The 19,180-nt window shown below is 33.2% G+C and overlaps 2 protein-coding genes across 3 annotated transcripts; one reads left to right on the top strand and one right to left on the bottom strand.

The window, feature by feature from the left end:
• The first annotated feature begins 2,285 nt into the window (after positions 1-2,285).
• LOC133299903 (pre-mRNA-processing factor 19 homolog 2-like) lies at positions 2,286-10,709 on the top strand. Of its 2 annotated transcripts, XM_061499396.1 has the most exons (18): positions 2,286-2,368; positions 2,518-2,603; positions 3,398-3,469; positions 3,617-3,679; positions 3,911-3,997; positions 4,840-4,987; positions 5,219-5,340; positions 5,619-5,735; positions 5,849-5,944; positions 6,020-6,079; positions 6,773-6,847; positions 8,916-9,020; positions 9,295-9,414; positions 9,490-9,567; positions 9,645-9,741; positions 9,840-9,891; positions 10,030-10,100; positions 10,207-10,709. In XM_061499396.1, exons 1-18 carry the CDS (start codon positions 2,356-2,358, stop codon positions 10,320-10,322), a joined length of 1,578 nt encoding a protein of 525 aa, XP_061355380.1. In that variant the 5' UTR covers positions 2,286-2,355; the 3' UTR covers positions 10,323-10,709. The 2 variants fall into 2 exon arrangements, with proteins under 2 accessions (XP_061355380.1, XP_061355381.1); XM_061499397.1 differs by lacking the exons at positions 2,286-2,368; positions 2,518-2,603; positions 3,398-3,469 and having other exon boundaries at positions 3,668-3,719.
• Positions 10,710-15,817: 5,108 nt separating this feature from the next.
• Positions 15,818-18,977, bottom strand: LOC133299912 (uncharacterized). The gene is made up of 7 exons (XM_061499405.1): positions 18,608-18,977; positions 18,438-18,510; positions 18,230-18,310; positions 18,070-18,133; positions 17,377-17,464; positions 17,186-17,270; positions 15,818-15,953 (listed from the first exon to the last, which is right to left on the bottom strand). The coding sequence occupies exons 1-7, from the start codon at positions 18,847-18,849 to the stop codon at positions 15,921-15,923; spliced, it is 666 nt and encodes a 221-aa protein (XP_061355389.1). The 5' UTR covers positions 18,850-18,977; the 3' UTR covers positions 15,818-15,920.
• Positions 18,978-19,180: the final 203 nt, after the last annotated feature.

Below are 19,180 nucleotides of genomic sequence, written 5' to 3'. Positions count from 1 at the left end.
GAACACACCTTCAAAAATATGCTCAAGAGTTAGAGCTCAAGAACACAAGAGAGAAAGATGAGGGTTTTCAAGAAAAGTTTAGAAAACTTACAATAGAACTCAAGAGAATCAAGAACACAAGTGGTGTTCTTCAAGAGAACTCAAGAACACAACTCCATGGCTCTATGAAGCTCAAAAATGTGGCTGTACATGGTGGGAAGGAACGCGAAAATCTTGCTTCACACCATGAAAATGGTTTGGTTGTGAAGAGGAGAGTGAGGGGAGCAAGTTTGGTGAAGGAGGTTTGGTGATTTATAAAGATTTTAGAGGAGAGATTCTAGAAAGAAGTGAGAGCAAAGTTGAATTTTAAATTTTAGAGAGAGGAAGGAGAAGTGGGGCGGCAGATCTGATTGGGGAGGGAAGGGATGGTGCCCTAATTAGGGTTGCCATGTCACTTTAGTGACACTTTGTCCTCTAGTGAAATCCGGTGTAATTTTTATCTGAACCGTCATCAAATTTTTATCCGGAAACACCCAAGAATCTAACTTTAAGTAATTAACATTAATTTTGTCTAATTATCTTGTTTCGTAACTTAAAAATTTGATTAGTAGATCATAGATCCACTAACAATTGTTTAATTGCACTATAGTCTTTACCGGTGTTCTAAACTGTACCCGTATTTTATAATCTTCTTAAGTTTAACATTATTGGTCTAATTATGACTTGTTAGGCATATATTGGTCTTTATTTTCATTTTCTCATCTTTTTTCCGTTCCGAGATTCTACCGGCTGCTTCTACAGCAATATAAAATACCCGGCAGAAGTGACTTTTCCAAAATACCACAATATGGGTATCAAACTTCATCAAATCATATACTAATCTCATTCATGATGTTTGTATCATTATATTAGCTCTCTAACTATAATTTGCTAACTTAGAGCTATTCTACTGATTATTACTGCGTCAGCAGTCACAAATAACAAATGAAATTTACCTGTGTAACATATCCTCAATATGGATATCAAAATTCTTAGAATTTCATCATCATTCCATTTATGACTATAAGGTCCTCATCATAACCCTCTAATTTAAAAGTCATATAATTAGGGTTATTATAAGGGAGCTGAGAACTTTAAACATAAAAAAAACAATGGCAATGTTTTTCGGGCTGCTAGTGGATCCTCTCACCGAATCTTGAGGATTTCAGTGAACTTAGTTGTTGATTTTGGTCTTGGAGCTTCTAGTTTGTTGGGTAATCCTTCTCCTGTTATTGGGTATTTGATGGTTTCTACACTTTATTCTTTTTGTTGGTTTGTTGTGAAGCATAATTCTGTTTTGGAGAGGCCCAGCGTGCTTTATCTTGGTGGTAATGTATTTAAGACTTGCCTTATTGTGCATGTTTGTTGGAGTCCTCATATATTGGAAGAGAGCTTGGTTTTGTTGGAAAGTGATCAGTTGTTCTTGTTTGATTTGGAACCTGATAGTTCAAGTGTGAATTTCAAGGAAATAAATCAAGAGTACCATGGAATGATTGAGGTTTTTCCAAAAACAAGAGATGACTGAGTTGTGATTTAGTTGGCACCTAAGAATTTTGATCGTTGCACATTCTGATGCCATTTTTTTGCCATACTCTCTCTCTTTCTCTTCATTCCATAAAAAAATTATAGATTAGTTCACTCTAGCCTCATTAAAAAAAATAAAAAATGAACAGTAAAACTGCATTTGTTTTGCTTTAGTAGGTTATTTTTTTCTTTTGTCGTATTGGTTATTTAAAGTATGCGGAGAAGGAAAGATGTTAGGCCTTTGTAACTTCAATTCTCACACAAATGTGTTTTTGATATTTCGCCCCCCACATAAAAAAAAAATCCTGGCTCCATTGCTTATATATACAAAGGAACACGAGCAGCTTGCTTTGAATATTCCTGCTTCGTTCTCACATAATATAAGGGTTAATTAAGATAGGGGTATGTTATATTTACAAACTTTTTTGTTTACAAACTACACATGTAGAACCGGTCCTACATTAATCACACAGTGTACGACCAGTCCTACATTAGTGTAATTGCAAAAAAAGTTTGTAAACAGATCCTCTCCCGTTAAGATATATCCAAAAATTTAAGGGGCATCCACTAATAAAAAAATAATTAATTACATTGATAATCAAAGGAATGAAAAGTGAATAGGTCCTAACTCCTAACCCGAAAAATAAAGCTGGACCGGGTTTTTGGGCCGGCCAGCCTGGGCACCCCTAATAAAACATATCTGAATGATTATCACTGGTTTGGTTCATTTCCGTTTTCTTCTTCGCTGCACACTGCACTGCTCCAAAACCCAAAACCCTAGCTCTCTCTCTGTCTCTCTCTCTCTCGCACACCATGAACTGCTCCAGTTATTTCCACTTCTTCTTCTTCTGATTCTACTCTTCATGTTGATTTGCTTTGTTTCTTTCTCATTTTTTCTTGAAATTTTAATTTTAACTTTTTAACTTAATTTTGCTGATCTGGGTTGTTGTTGTTGTTGTTATTCTCTGTGTGAAGTTTCCGGTGAGGTTCCGGAGGAGCCGGTGGTTTCTAAGAGCTCCGGTCTCCTCTTCGAGAAGCGTTTGATTGAGAGACATATATCGGTACTCTTCTCTCTCTCTCTCTCTCTCTATTTTTACCTTTTGCAGTTCAATTTACTGAAAGAATGGATGAAGAGTAGAGGGAGTGTTGTAGTTGAGCAACAGAGGTTAAGATAGAAAGGACCCCAGTTAATTGGGTGAAAAAGTTTGCTCTTTTAACTTCTTTAAGGGTTTTGTTATGGAAATCAGGAGCGTCTTAAGCCAGAACTTGAACTGGTTTCACAAAACTGGAATCTCATATTCTGTGTTATTTGAGTTGAGGCATGTGCTTTACTAATCTGTTAAACTATATTTTTTAAAATTATTATTATTATTATTATTATTTTTTCTCATTTCTGATACCAGTTTTTCATGCCAACAAGAGTCGCTTTTTTGGTGCATGTTGCAAACATATTGGTAGTATTGGTCGTTTGGTTACGAGATGTGAAGGCTTAAAGGATAATAGGATAGGATTGTAAAACAACAGAATATGATTTGAGTTTGTTATAGTTCTATTATATGCCTTCTATCTCGGAAGACTTGGAAGCAAGCCAGCTTTTACTTGATTTTTTTCTATGTCTGTGTTCTATCTATTGTAGAAGAAAAGAAGGTTGGGTGTTTATCTGCTTAGTTACTTTTGTGTAACATGTTTGAAGTGGCTTTTTGTTCTATACATGTTTTTGCTGCGAAATGGGTGTTGCGGCAGCTCTTAATTCAATTATCTTTCGTATTGATGTTTTCTAAGCTTGTAAATACATATAATATTACTAATCTGATTTTGACACTTCATATTCAATTTTGTTAAAAATATTGAGTAGGATTATGGGAAGTGTCCAATTACCGGAGAACCGCTTACTTTGGATGACATTGTACCAATCAAAACAGGCAAGGTATGGTGGTAATAGTATTAGTTGTATGCTTTGCATATTGAGTGTGGTGTTATAAGTAGACTAAACTAACCATGTTTGCTGTGGTTCTTTGCTTTTCAAGAGTTCCTATGCATTATTCTAATTATGTCAGGATCATTTATCATGCAGATAGTGAAGCCCAGACCTGTGCAGGCAGCTAGCATCCCTGGCATGCTTGGATTGTTCCAAAATGTATGGAATTTAGGCTATGAAGTATACCTTACAATTTTTGGTATATTATGGCTTTTTAAAATTTATTTTATATGCTTTACATTATTAAATCAAGAGTTTAATGGTGGTTTATGTTAATAAGTTTTCCAAATAAATAATTAGAAGTACTTAAAAATGTATAATCTTCTTTCTATCAAAGAAAAAATTAATGTAATCTTCCACTTGTGATGATTTGGTCTGCCTAATTTATAGGAATGGGATGGGTTGATGCTATCTAATTTTGCATTGGAGCAACAATTGCACACAGCAAGGCAAGAGCTAAGTCATGCTTTATATCAGGTAAGAGCACTAAAGCTATTGACTAAAAGAATTCTTGTCTTCTACAGTTCTGCTAATTTGGGGAATTGTGGAAGTTTGCGGCCTAAAAGTGATTTTCCATGAATATTTCCTATAATTTATAATGTTGACGTTGTTGTTGGATTCTATTGATTATCTCTTATCTTAACTGATTTATAAGCATAAATGTTCCATACTCATGGATCGATTTCTAATTTGATGTCATGTTTTGGGATTTGGTCTTAAAATCAAAATGATTTGTGCGGAGTTCCTATCACCAAGAAGATAATGATTGGGTTGAAAAGTCAGCCCTTGAGTTTACAATCTCTGAAATCTCCAGGACTATTTTTCTTGGCTTTTTAGGTTCTCATTTATGTGATAAGTTTTCTTCCATTTGAGGTTTTTTATTCTTCCAGATAGAGATAGGGAATTTAACTTTTTGTTTGCCGGAACTTTTGTATATATCAAGGCGAAAACTCTTAGCATCTCAGAACTTCTCGTCAAAAACAATCTTTAACTGTTGTAATTTCTTCTGCTTATGAAAATTTAAATTGTGATTGATACCCTTTTTTTAATGGTCTGTCTGTCTCTCGTCAAGGATAATTAGTTAAAAAATAAGTGTAGTGAGTTGCCAGAGGTAATTGCTGTTCAAATTATTATTTTTTTGTTTGACTTATCTTGCATTAATGTCAGTTCTTTATTCTTCTACTTTTTAATCCATTGTATATTTTTTATTTTGATAAGATCCTATGTGATATTGATTTCAAAATTTTATAATTAGTTTTGCCGCTATATTTTCCACTGCCAGAGTTGCATGCACTAATTTTTTTAGTTTTAATCTGTAGCATGATGCTGCTTGTCGGGTGATTGCTAGACTTAAAAAGGAACGAGATGAAGCTAGGTCTTTTCTTGCACAGGCAGAAAGGCAGTTCCCTCTTTCTGCACCAAATGCCACAACAGCAAATGTCCCTGTCCTGAGCAATGGGAAAAGAGGTTTTTCATGTTATCATTTCATCCATGCTCCTGTTTTCTGTTTATTCAGTTTGCTATCAGTTTTTAAGCTGAGTTTGATTTAACTTTAAAAAATCGCAGCTTACCCCATTATAATATTAGAGATGAAAGTGTTCAAAAGCCATGATTTGGCACTTACTCAAGGATGGTTTTTCCTATTAATTATCCTTTTCTGTTTCAATTTCTCATTTGAGCTATCCTTTTGCATTTTAGCTGCTGAGGATGAGGAGCTGGCACCTGGTGCAAAGAAAATGCATCCTGGAATATCTTCTAGCATAATTTCTGAGCTAACTGACTGTAATGCTGCTCTTTCCCAGCAGAGGAAAAAGCGTCAGGTATTCTTTGTGATAATATATATATGAATTGATATCTGCTATGTCAGTATTTCCTTAGTTGTTACTGTCTCGCTTTTTCGTCCAGTATTGCTTAGAGATTTGGACCAGTTGGAATTTAATGGGATTTGTAGTAGTCTGTTTTACTTGTTTGACTTGCCTTATGAGATTGTAATATTTTTTAACTTTTGTCGCATAATTCAAATATTTATTTGATGCTTGTGATTGTAAATTTGGGTGCTTGCACTTGTTTGTGCATGTTCTTCTCTGGCTTGTTTCAGATTCCTTCAACTTTGGCTACTGTTGAAGCTCTAGAGGCATATACCCAAATATCTAGCCATCCCTTTCACAAAACAAACAAACAAGGCATTATATCTCTTGATATCCTTTATTCTAAGGTATGGATTTTAATCTCGACAAATTGGAAATATGCAAAACGGCTCTTTTGACATTTTTTAACTAGAAAACTAATGTGTGCTGATGAAGGATCATCTCATTCCCTGGTTAACAGGACTTAATTGCAACTGGAGGTATTGATACGAATGCTGTAATTTTTGACCGACCATCAGGACAGATATTATCTACACTTAGTGGTCACTCAAAAAAGGTTTTATTTTAGTTGGAATTACTGCACTTGTCTTTTCTTCAAAATCTTATAGCTGATTATGTATACTTTTGGTAGGTAACCAGCGTAAAGTTTGTAGATCAGGGCAATTCGTTCTTAACTGGTTCAGCAGATAAGGTAAAGAGCGCTATCCCTTTCTAATTCATAGGTAACTAGGTTTCATTGCTTCGAACAATTTTATTGACCATCCTTCTCCACCCAAGAGCAGACATTTTAGACCATGACACAGCCATCCATGCATTGCCACATTCCTTGTTTTCTCTAGACACCTAACCGATTTTTTCTTGCAGAATACAGCAAATCCAAACCGGTAAAGTTGTGTGTGAACTGTGAACCCAGAATTCATTATCCTCATTTTTCAGTCTTGCAATTTATGTTTGTAATTTGTCCCGGTAATGGATATTTCTTTTGACTGTTAGTCTCACTTGGCCAACTGACAATGGTGTATATGACTTATAAATGTGAATTCAAAAGCACTCAGAAAACTGGAAAGGTGTAGTTTGGTGCTGTTAGTGTTAAGTGCTAAGACTGATACTTGTAGTTGTCATTTTATCCAATTTGATTAAAGGTCTTGCACTAGTGTTTCTTTTGGGCATGTCCAAGCCTTTTTGAGAAATATTTTTCTTGTCTGTAGTTATCAGCTGGTAGTCATTAATGTACTCTTTTTCACTTAGTGTGTCAAACAGGCAATTTTTAAAATGATCTGGTTTAGTACAAAATTTTGTGAAGTTTGCAACTTTTTTTTATAACAATTTAGCTATTGCATTTTGCATTTTCCAGTGGTCAATATTTTTACACTCTATGTTGCAGACAGTTCGTTTATGGCAAGGGTCAGATGATGGTAACTATAACTGCAGGCACATCTTAAAGGATCATACAGCTGAGGTAACTGAATCTAATCTTCTTACCATATCGTTGTCCATACTTAGTTACTATTTTATGTATTACCATCCTTAGTTTTGCTCTCTTATGTTATCAAATTTTTCTGTAAAAATGAGCTGGTAAATTTTTTCTCTCTTCCAGTTTTTGAGGATCTAAATTTCAATATTTTTCATTAGTGAAATTGCGGCATGCCTATATTGTGCTTATTAATGAGTTTTAGGTTAACTTTTGGTCAAGTGATGAGGGCATAGTGTATTACTTGTACATTCTTCCAGTGGATTGACACTCATTATAAAAGCTTCTTGATTGGCATTATTTGATGTTTGTCAATAATTTAATATCTGTTCATCTTCAAATTTATACTTCCCCATATAATATGCTGGCCCAGTAATTAATTTTACCTGTGGGCTGATATCATGCTCTTTGCTTTGTGATAGTGGTTTTAATGTACTTGGTGGCATGAGGAATTTCTTTGACAGGATTGGAAAGAAAATTTTTCACATGAAACTATTTTTTCTTGTTTGATGGTATGGCTTGATATGAATTATTATGTAGAATAAGAAATGTTTTGAAGGTAAAATTTTAAAATTGTAAGGAGAATGAAAAATAATGGAGATTCTTCAAACCACAACTCCATTTCAAAAAGCCAAGTGGACAAGTCCTTAAATAATGACTTTCCCCAAAATTAATTGCAAAAGTGTCCTTAACTTTCCGCTTCACCAAGTTTCTGAAACCTCAACCTTCCATGTCCTGCTCTTAAAAACATGATTATGATAACAGCTTATTCAGTTTCCTACCATCTGATGCTCTATAATTCACCATTGTTGCAAGTCTCTACAAATCTTTCTTCAAATGTTTTCAATTTTGTTAGTGTTGAATAATATGGAAAAGAGATGCAATGTCTAAAAATCTGTGTAGGTCAATAGCACCGTGGAGGCTTTATTATGTAGTGTGTCTATAACAATTACATAAGAATAATATATGTGGGTTTTAATAACCTATTTTCAATCTTCTAACAGTTAGGTTTGGAGATTCCACCTTAGACATCTTCCCACATCAAATTGGACCAAATTAACAATCATATATTGAGTCATAGGATGTGAGTCATGAGTATCCCTTAAATTGCGGTGGATGCTAGTTTCCATAACCTGTGACCATCTAAATAACTAACCAACTCTGCATAATATTCATTTTCAGCTTGAATTGGCTTCATTATCAATATCTTTGTTCTGATATTGGCCATGATTAAAAAGAAAAGGAAAGCAACCATAATATCTGCGCCTGGAGAATCCCTTTCGTAAAGCCAGCATTTTCTTGATAGATTAATGATGTCTGTCCAGTCTCCTGCAGATGTAATATAAAATCACTCCATATTGCCTTGGTGTGCTAGAATCTCACTTATGCCCTTTAAAGTAGCAACAACCTGGCTTCCAAAAATTCTGTGTACATAGTCTACAGTCCACTCACGAATGGAGTAGGAATCTGAATTTTCTTCGTATACTTCTCAGCCAAATCCATCCAATTCAGTACAAGTAAAAGAAAATTCTTCCTGAGTCCTAAAATCATAATTTGAATCATTCATGCGAACAGAAGATATATCATTGTCTGCATGCCCTTTATCCCAACTTTTTTTGATTGTAGAGAAGATCCTTGCAACCGTTCAATCTCTGGAAGCTCTTGATTGCTAGGTTTTGATATGCTCCTTTTGCTTTCCAACATCATCAGATCATAGCGCACCTACTGCTTTTTATTATAAATGAAATACTCTTAACTGCTGGTCAATTATTTTTGTCTGCATAACTGATGCGTGTCTTCTACAGTAAGTCTTACATTCAGTTACTTCTTTTCAGCAGAGTGCCTTATAATCTGATGTTCTTTTGTTTGATTTGTATTATCCATACTAAATCATAAATTTTTGATGTGGATAAATCCATATATCTTCAACCCATGAAATGTCTATTATGAATGCCTTTTTACAATTTACTTTAATTCTCTCTGAATCAGTCAGTTATACTTGTCTCATTTATGCACTTCATGTGATACAAGAATGATTTACCTTTCCAATTTTCAGGTGCAAGCTGTCACTGTCCACGCCACCAATAATTACTTTGTGACTGCTTCACTTGATGGCACTTGGTGCTTTTATGAACTGTCTTCGGGGACATGTCTGACTCAGGTCTGATCTCTTGTTTTCTCTGTATGGTTACAGGCTTAATAGGGAAGAACTATACATGCCTATTAATTTATTTTTGGTTAATGTGTTAGGTAAGTTGGTGTTTACAGCACAGATAAAGTTCTCTATGGAATAGTTTTGTTGTGGTGTCTGAAGAATTTGGAGAATTTTTTAATTTTCTTAGAAATTATCTTCTGAAAATAATCTATTTTAACCTAGACTACAGTCTTTCCTACTTAAGTTCTAAATCAGACAATTAATGATTTGAGTTTTGTAGGTTTTGGACTCTTCAGGTTCTTCTGAAGGCTATACGTCTGCAGCCTTTCATCCAGATGGTCTCATTCTTGGAACGGGCACAACTGATGCTCTTGTCAAAATCTGGGATGTAAAAAGTCAGGTATAATTTTTTATTTGAATTTTAATATTCAATTTTATTTCCAGAGTGTGTGTTTTTACCTCCTATTCGTTGCAGGCAAATGTTGCCAAGTTTGATGGACATGTAGGGCCAGTGACCGCCATATCCTTTTCTGAGAATGGATACTTCCTTGCGGTATGAGAGAAAATGTAACCAGTAAAAGTAGGATGGTTATTTAAATAGTATTCTTATTGTACTCTTAAATTTGACAGACTGCAGCTAATGATGGTGTAAAGCTTTGGGATTTACGTAAATTGAAAAACTTCCGGAACTTTGCTCCATATGACTCAGAAACTCCAACAAACTGCGGTATTCAGTTTCACTTTTTGTTTATGGTCATATTATATACAGGGTAAGAAGTTATAGCTATTTCAAAAGTTCTTCATCCAATTCTCTGTATCTTACAGTGGAGTTCGACCATAGTGGATCCTACCTTGCAGTTGCTGGCTCTGATATTAGGTGAGGAATGCTGTCTAGTACTGGATTTGGTGATGGTTACGAAATGTTCCAGCAAAATTCTTGTCACGCTTGTCATTTGTCAACCCCTTCTATTAGTATTTTCTGAAGCTGATTTCCAGTGCCTGTTAATTTATGCAGGATTTACCAAGTTGCAAATGTGAAATCTGAATGGAACTGTATCAAAACTTTTCCTGATTTATCTGGAACAGGTTCCGTCTTTTTTTTTTTTTTTTTACTAGTCTATTATTCCTTCAGGCATATGAGGGTTTCATGTTTATCTAGTTACTAAGACGCTACTTGAAATTTTCTTCCCAGGGAAGGCCACTTGTGTAAAATTTGGTCCAGATTCAAAATACATGGCGGTGGGGTCAATGGACAGGAATCTTCGAATATTTGGTATGCCTGGCGAAGAAATTCCCACCGAGTCATAAAGTGCCTGAGTTGCATATGCCCAAAGTCTTGGCTCTGGAGTGACAGTTGCTGCCTGTTATTGATGCTTGGTCTAATTTCTTGGATTGGAAAAGTTAATGAAAGTTGTGGTTTCCTTGATTGTTCCGTCTTGGTCCTTAACATATCATGGTGTATGTGGGATGGAGCAAATACACTTTCAGGCTTTCTGCAGCAACATTGCTGTGCATTCCCCTTGTCTGCTAACCTAAATGACACAAAGCTGCAATATTTGCCTTGTCATTAAAACCTGAAGCTTGTATTGTCAGTAGATAATTTTGTAACTTTTTTACTTACTAGTGAGATAATTGAATTTGTCGGCCATTACTACAAGAAATTTTTATTCATAACTCTGTTTATTACATCTTTTGTTTTGGGGATTTGGTTGAGTTATTATATATTAACTTTTTAGTAAACAGGTTATAATTAAAAATGTTATGAAGCATTCCTTCTCCCGGCGAAGATCATAAGTTTTGAAGACAAAAACGAAGAAGATAATAGGTTTTGAAGATATAAAAACGAAGGACCCAACGAATAAGATGGGGATGACTTGTGTAGCAGAGGGATATCTAGAATTGTTACAAAGTTATGGTAGGGATATCAAGTGTCGTTTGATAATTGAGACGGGTCTTTGAAAATTGGTTTGGGTTTATGTATGGTGAAGATTTATCTAGAGGCTATCTTGATATAAAAGCTGATGAAGAGAGATCGAGAATAGAAGGATTTACACATAAACCATTTGATATTTACCGATATTGAGAAGTTGTATATGACTTTTTGAGGTGAGTACTTCAGAGTGTGTGGAGACAAGCGGGCATATATACGGTGCTATTACATTTGTCAAGGTTTCTAATAACAGTGTTATTTTTGAATTACATCAAATTTACTTAGTTAGCGGTTTGAGTCTATTTTTTTGTGAGGAGACGAAGGTTAGTTGGTAACAGTAAAAACAACGTTGTTAAACCTGATCCGGGCATCAATTCAGTCGGGATACTGAGTTATTGGATCACTGATCGGACCGGTGGGTCACTGATCGGACTAGTTGATCCAGATATATATATATAGATATATAAAAATATATATAAATATGAACATATAATTCAATTATATTTTCTATATCTAAAATGAATTAAACAAGGTTCACTAAATAAGCTCAAAAATATGAAGCATAAATAAATAAAAATGCATGCTATTACTATGTCAATTTAAATTGCAACTTAGAATTTCCCTAAACATACCTCTCAATGACATTGAACTTATATTTTTCAAATTCAACTACATTAAAATGACACATGTCACATTCTTTAGTTTATTATTCCACAAATTGCTTCAACATTGGAAACTAAGAGGTCATTGTAGAAGAATACTAGCAAATAAAATTACAAAAAGTTTTTAAAATGAGTTTTACATTTTTTTTATAAGATGAAATAGTTTTGGTTTTTTTTTTTAAATGCATAACCCAACCGGGTCATCGAGTTTGGCTGGGTTCTGACCGGGTCAATGCATGATTGGTCCAATGCTTGACTCGAATTAGTCTGATGATCAGTTCACCGGATTCCGGGTCGACCCGGCCAAGTCGGGCAGCGTTTTACCACAGTAAATAAAAATATATCGAGCATTCACTGCATCTTTTATCAAACATGGAAAAAGTAATATAATTATATTACTTCTGTCTTTATGATTATTTCCTCCTATATCCCCTTTTTGGTAAAAGTGTAAGTACTCTTGTAGCACGGAAAATGTGCTGCGTAACATTAAACTAAAATTTTGGAGAACCAAGTTAGAACTTTTTAATTGATCTTAGTTTCAATAAATGAGTGAGTTTGTAATGATAGGGATCAAGTATCTACGAATATGCATGATATTAGGCTATGTTGCACCAATACAGAATACGGCACGTCGACATGTTAATTTTAAAATTTTGACATGTTAGGACATATTGATATTAAATTAAATTTTTAATATATATGTATATATATATAATATAATTTATATTTAATACATATAGCAGCTCATAATAAATGATATAACTAATCAAATATTAAAATTTCATAAAATAAATATAAAGCAAAAGTAATTTTTCATGCATTATTAATTTTTCATGTCAAATTTCATAACAGAAAATATTTAATTTATAAATTAACTTTTTATATTTAGTTGAAAAGATAAAATAAAATAAAAATTGGATCTTAAAAAAAAAAAATGTCGAAGCGTGTCAGAAAATATTGACTGTGTGTCAGAACGTATTGAAGTGTTGATCGCGTGTCAGAAAATATTGACCGCGTATTGTAACGTGTCAGTGTCCGACACTTATTTTTCACCTAAATAAATGTGTCGTGCTTCCTTGAATTAGGCACTCAAGACATATGAATTTAAATATTTATGATCAATTTGGAAAAAAGGGAGCGATTTAGATAAAGTGATAATATATGGGAGTTGTCTACAATGTTATACGTAGGTTAATGTTGGCTAAGACAAAAGCAACATTTTTAAAGGCATTAATTTTTCTTCTGTGTCATGATATAAAGTTTGTTATCCCAAAATAATATTATTTTAGATTTTAGAATAAAAAATAAAAGGCAATTTAATAAAATGCATGTTACAATGCAATGAGTGCTTAAGGGTTTGCTTTGGTAAGAGGTTCAAACTCCTGCCAAAGCAAATTCTTAGAACTCTTTAAGGGTCAGAGGAAAACTGTCTCCCCCTCGAAGGAGAATTAGTCTCATCCTTCCTCGGATGATAATGGTCCAATACACTTTCTGTTTCAATGAAGAATTAGCCTTAGGGGTCATACTCCGAGAACAAGGTGGCTTGGGGAGGTTGTGTGGGGATACCTCCACGTTATCTACAATAATAATAATAATATATGTTACGATAGAAAAGTAAAATTTTTAAAATACCTTTATTTTTTATTCTAAAATCCAAAACAATGTTGTTTTGAGGTAATAGGAGATATTTTTATCTCTTGTAACAGGAGAAACGTTTTTTCCCTGCATAAAATGAGAATAACATAAATGAGAATATTAATGTGAATAAGGTATAAATAGAGTAGTATTTGTAGATAAAGGTATAAATAGGCCAGACAATTAATCAGGGGTTAATAGGCTTAAGTCTTAAAAAAGGTTATTTAGAAAATAATCCATAGACCTACTTTTACTAGGCCTATGAGCTAAATAAAAATATTTATTATTTATTTTAATTAAAATAAAATGATTATTTAAATAATGAAATAATATTATTTTAATTCTTTTTTAATTTTTTTTTTTTTTTTTGATAACATATTTTTTAATTCTTAATGAGTCGTGAAGACTCACTTGATAGGTTTAAGTAAACTAACAAGTCTAGGCTAGACCTTTTGATTTTTAAATATAGACAAGACTAGATTTGTAATTTAACGTAGCACGTTTACACCTCTACTAATGAAAAAAAAAATACTTAGCTAAAGCCAACTAGAGATGAAAAAATGGAACTCCAACCTGTCGGGTTGACTCGTCTAACCCGCAATAAATGACAGGTTGGATTGGAATTCTCAACCTGTCAATTTACACACCCCACATAAAAGTGGATCAAAACGAGTTCAACTTGCAACAAAGGCGGGTTGACTCATCAGGTCAATTTTATTTTTTTTTATATTTAGTATCAAGTAATATTTTATTTGTCATGCTAAGCTTTTGTGATATCTAACTTTTTTTATCTTAGTACTCATCTACAAAAGATAAAGAAGAAAATATTTTATTTATGACAAAAATTATTTATATATAGAGACAAAATTAAATTCTTTGAGACTGTCAAACTGAATATTACATACATTTAGATTTGGAATTGAAAAAAAAATAGCAAGAGTGTAAAATAAAATTAAATAACACTAAATCTCATAAAATAAGATTTAATTTGAAGTTTTGAATTTAAACTTTTTTAAACGAATTAATCCGTCAATCGCCATAAAATGAAAAAGATTGATATTTTTAACTCACTTTTAAAGAGTAGACCAACCCATTTTATTAAGTTGACAGTGCATCAAAGCGGGTCAACCCGATTTGACACCTCGAAGCACACAATTGATTCGTCCCAGCTACAAGCTACTGCCGCAACGTCACACCCACAAAATGAACTGTATTGTGTAAAGTCAAATTACACAGCAAAATTTGTGGCTACAAGCTTGTTATTTTTTACACTCGAGTTAATGCCTATAGGAGTTTAATATCGCACCTGTGAACCTGTAGATATATGGTTTTTATGAATTTGATGTTGTAACAAAATTATTAAGTTATGTTACAGAGGCAATGACAGTGGATCCCAGGTTTCTTTTTTCTTTTTCTTTTTTTTTTTAAATAGCAATAAGTCTTATTATCATTGTCTCTATAACGTAACTTAACAACTTTCCTAAAATATAATATTCATAAAACCCGTGAATATATATATATATATATATAGGATTCGGATCATATTAAATCAGTGTAAGTTACATTCTTAATCTTGACCATTGATCCTATTTATATCTAAGGGCTCTAATTTTTTTAGTAATATGAGCCATTAGATACAAGTGGATCAATGATCAAGATTGAGTGTAAGAATATCATGCCCCATATATATATATATAGGGGCAGGATCATCTTACACCGATATAAGAATAATAAATCTTACACTCAATCCTAACCATTGATTTTCTGCATCTAACGGTTAAGATTTATTAGGTGTCACTCATTAATTAATTTTTAATTCCCAATAAATCTCAACTGTTAGATGCACGAAAATTAACAGTTAAGATTTGGTGTAGGATTTTTTATTCTTACACTGATGTAAGTTGATCTTATCCCATATATATAGGGGAAAAATATACTTATCATCAAAAAAGTTTACCACATTTACAACCAACCTAATCACCGTTGATTTCCATCAATATAACGATTATAATTTATTGAAAATTATTGAATCACATTTATTAATTAATTATTATTCCCAACAAAAATCTAACCGTTAGATTGACGAAAATCAACGGTGATTAGATTGATTGTAAATGTGGTAAATTTTTTTGGTTGTAAGTATATCCTGCTCCATATATATATATAAAGGGTTTTACTTCTCTCATGTTGTATGAGAGAAGTTATCTTATGTTGTGAGATAAATTAAGTAGAGTCCACCAATTTTTAAAAAAAGAAAAAAAAAAAATAGGCACATCTTTTTATCTGAGTGTAAAATGAGAGAAGAGTCTTATGTGACATAAGAGTATAATTTCCCATATATAAACTGCTGGTTGTTTTATCTTTTACTAAATTTAGTTATTTACCAATTCCTTCACTAAGATTCCAATTTAGAATCTTCCTGTGTTCTGATGGCTTACACAAAAATCAGAATTGCAAAAATTGTGCAAAATGGAACTTCAAGAATATAATGTAATGATATAAACTTGGGACATAATGTCTAATACATCTCTGATTTGATTAATCATCCAAGGGTAAAAATCACCCTAAAAAAAGTTGGTAATCTACATCAATATATAAATTGCTAGGTAGGTGCAGAGAGAGAGAGAGAAATGGATTTGCTAGTTTAGGACACCCCAACAAAAGCATCTCAGCCTTGCGTCAGGTAAGAGAAGCATGCGTAAAACCCCACAACTGCACATATTAGAAATATAAGTATAAATAGTAAATCATAATCTTGTATGGCAGTAGAAATAAGTTGATAAAATCAATGCATGGATGGCATGTAGTGAACTATAGCTGTAAATATGGATTTTCAATTATAACAAAATTTCTGAGTTTAGATATCTAACGAGGGCGAGCCTAAATCAGTAATAAAGTTGTCTTTTTGTGACTGAAAAGTCATGTGTTTGAATCTGAGAAATAACCTCTTTGCAAATATATACAAGGATAAAACTGCGTACAAGAATTACCCTCACAAGTCGGATTTAATGGGGAGTGGCAATTTTATCTGACATATTTTTTTTTGGTAATGTTTTATGTGACTTTAGATATCTCATGGCCATGAGTATCTAAAACAAAAATGACAACTACTACGCCTTATTCCAATAAGTGGGGTTGGCTACATGGAACAATTGACATCATTAGACTAATAAAAAACAAGAATTTCAAAGAAACCATTCAGGGTAAGGTTTTGTATAATGGTTCCTCCTAGAGTTTTCTTTAGATTTACTTTATCTTGTTTAATCAGACTATATTCCAATTTAAACATTTTTCACTGGAGCCTCTATTGGTCGTCTTCTCTTATGACCAAACCACCGTAAGCAAGTTTGTCATTTCACCCTCAAAATAGGTGCTATTCCAACTTCTTCCTGAATACATTCATTCATAATATTATATTTTATTTGAGAACGAGCCTTGGAGCATCCGTAAGATTATTCTTTATAACTGGAAGGTCTCGGGTTTGAGTATAAGAAATAGCCTCTTTGTAAAAACGCAAGAGTTAGGCTGCGTATAATCAACTCCCACCCTTACCTTCGCAAGTTGAGGAGCCTTGTGCACCGAGGTTTGCCATTTTTCTTGTATATCCACCCGTTCTTAGACATCTAAGTAGGGAAATATAAAAAAATTAAAATCCACTTCTGCTTCGAAACTCGGAATTTATGAATAGTACATTAGTATCTACTTCTGTATCTCTGCTTGGAAATACGCTAGTTATCAGAAACATTATATTTATAAATGCTGAGTATTAAGACCCTTGAGTATTAAAATCCATTTCAATATGCCCTCTACGGTCTTCAAACAAAGATGACATATACATCAACAATTTTATGCTCATAATATTTTCATGAAGCAGAAAAAAGAAAAGATAACAACTAAAAGCAAGGCAAACCAGTAGATAGAACAAACTATAGTAAGAACATTACCTCAACATTCTTCAATTCAAACTCAGGACTATGAGCCAGACATAAACTTCCAAATGTATCGCAAGGTCCACTAGTTCCAGTTAACCTTTCCAACCAGAAAAATACATTCAAAGGAAGAGATTCCATAAGTGGAACTTCTACAATAATAAAGAAGACTGACAAAAACCATGCCGCACTATTGAAATACTTACATATCTCCATCTACGCATAAAGCAAAACTACCACCACCACCAAGTGCAAGTAAGTCACTCAAACATAAGTAATAGTACCGGTTGACACCTACAAACAAACATATGATAAAATCTCTTTATAATTGATTGACATGCTCATAGCCTCATACAAAAATTTCCTTTTAGAAAAAACACGCAATTTGAAAGAATGATCAAAGTATATCCTAAAATCCTTCTATTCGATTATAAATCAGTAATATCAAAATACGAAGTACAGTGAACCGCGCAAATTTCTAAAATGCGTAAGAGATTGAGACTGAATCATTACCATACATTACATTAATCCTGGACCTATTGTGTCAATTCATACTGAAACTAGAAGAGTACATGCAAGAGGTGATAAAAAACGAGTCAGTCATTAGCCAAATTTAGAGGCTTATTAGCTCATTAGCTTTCTTCTATATTAGGCTTTAAAAAGAATTTTATTTGAGGAATTTACATACTTCCATGTCATATAGATCCAAATTCATTGTAGCTAATTACTATTGAAAACTGATATATCTAAATCATTAAAAGATATTTGACCCCAAAACACTTCTTATCGCTCGTCCACTTACAAATACAGACAATGAATTGATTTCTGACATTTGGCTTAGTTCCAACATCTTCCTATAAATAAAATGCATTTTCACATCAACCAATGAGAACCCTTACCAGTAGGTCGAAACAGCCTTGGCTGCCCATATATGGTTGTAAAGACAAAAGTTTGGTTTGTCCCCTATCACCACAGCAAACAGAACAAAACCGTAGTTCAAGATGTAGAAGTGTGTTAATGAAGAAGCATTATCCAAAAAAGACAAAAGAGTTAACATACTTGATATTTTCGCTTTGCTGCAGGTTTCAAGGGGCAATCTAGCAGCCCACCGAACACAGCCCCTTGCATATCTCCAACAATCTAAACATTTTGCGAAATGGATAATAAATACAAATTGTCAACCAAAAAAAATATGTATTAATTTGCAACTAGTAAATTTTCCAATGTACACCATAACAGGAGACATGTATTCAGTTCATAAAGTTACCAGCAAACCAGGACCAGCAAGTTCAGCACTCTTGCGAAAAAGTGTATGAAGTGATATTCCATGTTTCAAAGTACTGCCCTTCATTCAAAGAAGGAATGTTGAATCAATATTTCAATGCAATGACACAATACTTTTCAATGCAAAAACTAAAAAGTAGAGCGAAAAATTACCTGTAAAGTAAGACCCGCTTACACCCTTTTACTATATTAGGGAGGCATGATTCAAAAAATTCATTCAACTCAGGAGAAATAAAAGTAGAGTCATCAAAAAGATTGAGTGGAGGCTTCTTTGGAGTATTTTTAGAATGCTGCCCATTTACTTCTTCAAAAACTTCAGAACTGCTAGTACTCCTTCTAGAGGCTTGATCTTCATCATTAATTTTATCTTTCAAAAAATCCTTGCTATTACACATGGGACTAAAATCAACATATTTATCCAAGGGATCATCATCCCGGCACTCAAATTTTTCATAGTTACATCTAACAGAAACTGATTGATGGTTACTTGTCTTGGATCCACCAAAGCTAACTGAAGGAATAATATAAGACAAATATGAAGACAAAGATTCACCCTCTTTAGAATAAGGGCTGGCCTACACATATAAAAAAAACCACATGTCAAAGATTAAACAAAGAAAAAAAAAAAAAAGAGGAAAATTAAGCACTCGATAATGCACTCTTAGAACATTGCTTTTATTCGGTTAAATATCAAATGAGATGAAATCAAATATATATTTTACTTTT

Source organism: Gastrolobium bilobum, unplaced genomic scaffold (assembly GCF_033153095.1).
Source record: "Gastrolobium bilobum isolate Gb01-03AN ecotype WA unplaced genomic scaffold, APGP_CSIRO_Gbil_v1 utg5416, whole genome shotgun sequence".
NCBI classification, from domain to species: Eukaryota; Viridiplantae; Streptophyta; class Magnoliopsida; order Fabales; family Fabaceae; genus Gastrolobium; species Gastrolobium bilobum.
This window is presented reverse-complemented; position numbering and strand designations above follow the sequence as displayed.

Bases quoted from the DNA above. Each gene is read 5' to 3' on its own strand.
- LOC133299912 (XM_061499405.1), bottom strand. From the start codon at position 18,849: ATGTGTAATAGCAAGGATTTTTTGAAAGATAAAATTAATGATGAAGAT. The intron at 18,511-18,607 runs GTAATTTTTCGC...AATGAAGGGCAG, and splicing joins AAGCGGGTCTTACTTTACAG to TACTTTGAAACATGGAATAT. The intron at 15,954-17,185 runs GTAATGTTCTTA...TAATATGTGCAG, and splicing joins TTGAATTGAAGAATGTTGAG to TTGTGGGGTTTTACGCATGC.
- LOC133299903 (XM_061499396.1), top strand. The intron at 3,998-4,839 runs GTAAGAGCACTA...TTTAATCTGTAG, and splicing joins TAAGTCATGCTTTATATCAG to CATGATGCTGCTTGTCGGGT. The intron at 10,101-10,206 runs GTTCCGTCTTTT...TTTTCTTCCCAG, and splicing joins TCCTGATTTATCTGGAACAG to GGAAGGCCACTTGTGTAAAA.